General features: G+C 52.2%; 1 protein-coding gene across 1 annotated transcript; it reads right to left on the reverse strand.

The window, feature by feature from the left end:
* Positions 1-471: 471 nt before the first annotated feature.
* Positions 472-2216, reverse strand: PIGM (phosphatidylinositol glycan anchor biosynthesis class M). The gene is made up of 2 exons (XM_006031825.3): positions 2182-2216; positions 472-1950 (listed from the first exon to the last, which is right to left on the reverse strand). The coding sequence occupies exon 2, from the start codon at positions 1929-1931 to the stop codon at positions 684-686; it is 1248 nt and encodes a 415-aa protein (XP_006031887.1). The 5' UTR covers positions 1932-1950; positions 2182-2216; the 3' UTR covers positions 472-683.
* Between the last annotated feature and the right edge of the window lie 590 nt (positions 2217-2806).

Consider the following 2806-nt stretch of genomic DNA (forward strand, 5'->3'; position numbering starts at 1 on the left):
ACGAGTTGTAAGCTCTGCAGTATTCCCATTTCATTAAGAAAAATCAAATACATAACAAGTTATATATACCAAAAATGTATAGCAGAAACAAAAGTACTGTCCATAAGCATTTGATAACTGATTGCTTTAAATCATGTTTTCTTTCCACCAGCTTAAACATATTTTTAAGGAGTATGACAGCATCCCACCACGGTAATACCCCTCTGCAACTTCATATGACTGTTCCCAAACTGAGACCAAAGACCTCAGTTTAAAAAAAACCAACACATTTAGAGTACTAGAAAGCAGCATCTGCATAAGATACACCTCAGTGCAGTGTATATACAAAACTTAGGCAGACAAAGTTTTGTTGGTAAAGTGGTATCTTTTATTAGACCAACTCAAATAGTGGGAAAAAAAATTTCTTTGCAAGCTTTCGGGTACAAATACTCTTCAAGCAGCTTGACGAAGGGTATTTGTATCTGAAAGCTTGCAAAGAAGAATTTCTCCAACTATTTGAGTTGGTCTGAAGATATAGGCAGACAAGGTTCTTTTGGTAAATTTGATATCTTTTATTAGACTAACAAGGCTACAACCTATACCCCTAAATACAGTACATACACTTTTACTAAACCAAGTTACCCAGGTAAGCAGCTTCCTCAACAGAACTGCTTGCAGAATTTGACTCGCATACAGACCTAATATTAATGTGCCTTGGATTTCTTGGCCACTTGTGTTCCTTTATGATAGTGAGAAATAATCTGAACTAGGATGAAGCAATTAATAAAAAGGAAGAACAAGCCTGATGACCAGATAAGTAAAAAGGTGTTGTTTCCTTTAAACTCCAGGAAGTAGGCAGGAGCCAGCCACAGTGCCTGTCCAATAAACCACAGAAGGAGAAGCAGTACACCCCGATGCCAGGACATCCCGATAGCAGGCATGACGAGTGGCAGCAGGCACAAGTACCAAAGGAAATACTGGGATGTGCACACTTTGTTAAAACTCACAAAGATGGCGGTATGCAGGAAGAAACAGAAGGCCAAGTCTTTGTAATAGGCCAAGGACACTACTAGAAGCAAGAGCAGCTGTGGCAGGAAAGCGGCGAGACCGAGGGCAAAACTCCATTCGCTCTCTGCAGTCAGGTACAACATGTAGAAATAGGGGGAGAAGTTATGCCGGATATCCCTCCTGGTCAAGTGGTAGAGGTAGGCGTGCTCCAGAAACTCCCAACCGTACAGGGAGTAGCATGCAAGGCCCAAGGCAGCAAAGGTACTGCCAGCCACCGCCCCAAAAAGCAACACATCTGGGCTCAGCAGCCTGAAGAAAAGCTGCCCAAAGTAGCTTGCAAAGCCAAGCTTGGATGCATTCGATAGGACAGTCTCTGTTGGCCCTCTGCCACGGCCCAGGTGCAGGGCGATGGGCAGGGCATAAGTCACCGGGTAGATTTTCATGTGCACGGAAAGGCCATAAAACACAGCGGCTTTTGTGATGTCTCTTCTCTCCAAGTAATACACAGTGGCCAGCACAAGCACGGCGACCAGGGACTCCGCGTTACCCCTGCTGGACACAGCCATGGGCAGCGGGTTGAGCAGCCAGAGGGCACAGTAGCCGCAGGCGGCGCCAGGCTCCAGCCCCCGCAGGCGGAGGACACGCTCCACCAGGCAGGCAGCCACCACGTCGCCAGCGATGAAGAGCAGCTTGCCACAGAGCTCTGAGAGGCAGACGTTGGGAACAAGCAGCCAGGCCAGCAGCGGGGTGTAGCGGTAGGTGGTCCGGCGGTAGGGTGAGTGCCCCGCGGCCACGTGCCGGGCTGCATCTGTGAACACCTGGTAGTCGATGTCCGTGTACTTCACCTCCAGGGCCTCGTCCTGGTACCGCCCATAGACCACCAGCCCCAGGCGCAGCAGCACTGCAACGCCCACCGCCACTCCTCGCCAAGGGCGTGGTGCCATGGCGCTGCCCAAGCTGTGCCTGTGGAGGGAGGGAAGCTGTTGAACCCCAGGATAAGGGGCAGCTGCCCCCCCTGCAGAGCCAGCAGAAGCCCCACCCCCATGCGGGGCTGCCCTGCACTCCTAACACTACCACTGAGGGGGGCAGGGGGCGGCACATGCGCACACCGGCGGGGAGAGGCGGTGACGTAGGCGCGGCGACGCGAACGTTCGGAGCCGCTGCCCGGGAAGGGGGCGAAGGAGAGGCCGGTACCTGAGTGGAGCGGCCCCGCAGCCGCTTCCGCGATCGGCGCGTCACACGGGGGCAGGGCCTCGCGCGCGCGCGCGCGCGCGCGCTCCGTGTTACTGCGCATGCGCTCGGACCCTCCGCCCCTTGCCTGGTAACGTTCCAGACGCTAGCCTCGGCAGTTGGCGGGAGCTCCCACTGCACGGGAGGCTGTGACTTTCGCACGTTATTAAACGTCACACAGCCATGACGTCCATTTAAGACGTAAGTAAAGGCACCAAAAAATAAATAAATAAAGGAAATAAAGGCAAAACACCCCCCCCCACAGAGTCCGGCTTTCCCTTTGGTCCCATGTATTGGGGCTGTCTGTTTGGGGAGCCTGGGTAGAGCTCTGTCTTGGAGGCCCCTGGCAGGCATTACATGTATAGCTCACTTCCCTGGTGGAGGGTGCCATCCATGTGAAAGGTGGGAGGTGCCAAGCCCTTACTACACCACTTACTGGCCAGTCGCACAATCGCATTTTGAGAGGCCGCAGGGGCAAAGGAAGGAGCAGGCTATCAAAATGCCTGTCTTGCTATAAAAAGAGCCGGCCAACTCTAAAGCCATTTGAAAATTATTATTATTAATATATTTCGTGTTCCCGGTTGAATCC

This window comes from Alligator sinensis, unplaced genomic scaffold, assembly GCF_000455745.1.
Source record: "Alligator sinensis unplaced genomic scaffold, ASM45574v1 scaffold127_1, whole genome shotgun sequence".
Lineage (NCBI taxonomy): Eukaryota > Metazoa > Chordata > Crocodylia > Alligatoridae > Alligator > Alligator sinensis.

Excerpts from the sequence above, each read along its gene's own strand:
- PIGM (XM_006031825.3), bottom strand. The coding sequence starts at position 1,931 with ATGGCACCACGCCCTTGGCGAGGAGTGGCGGTGGGCGTTGCAGTGCTG.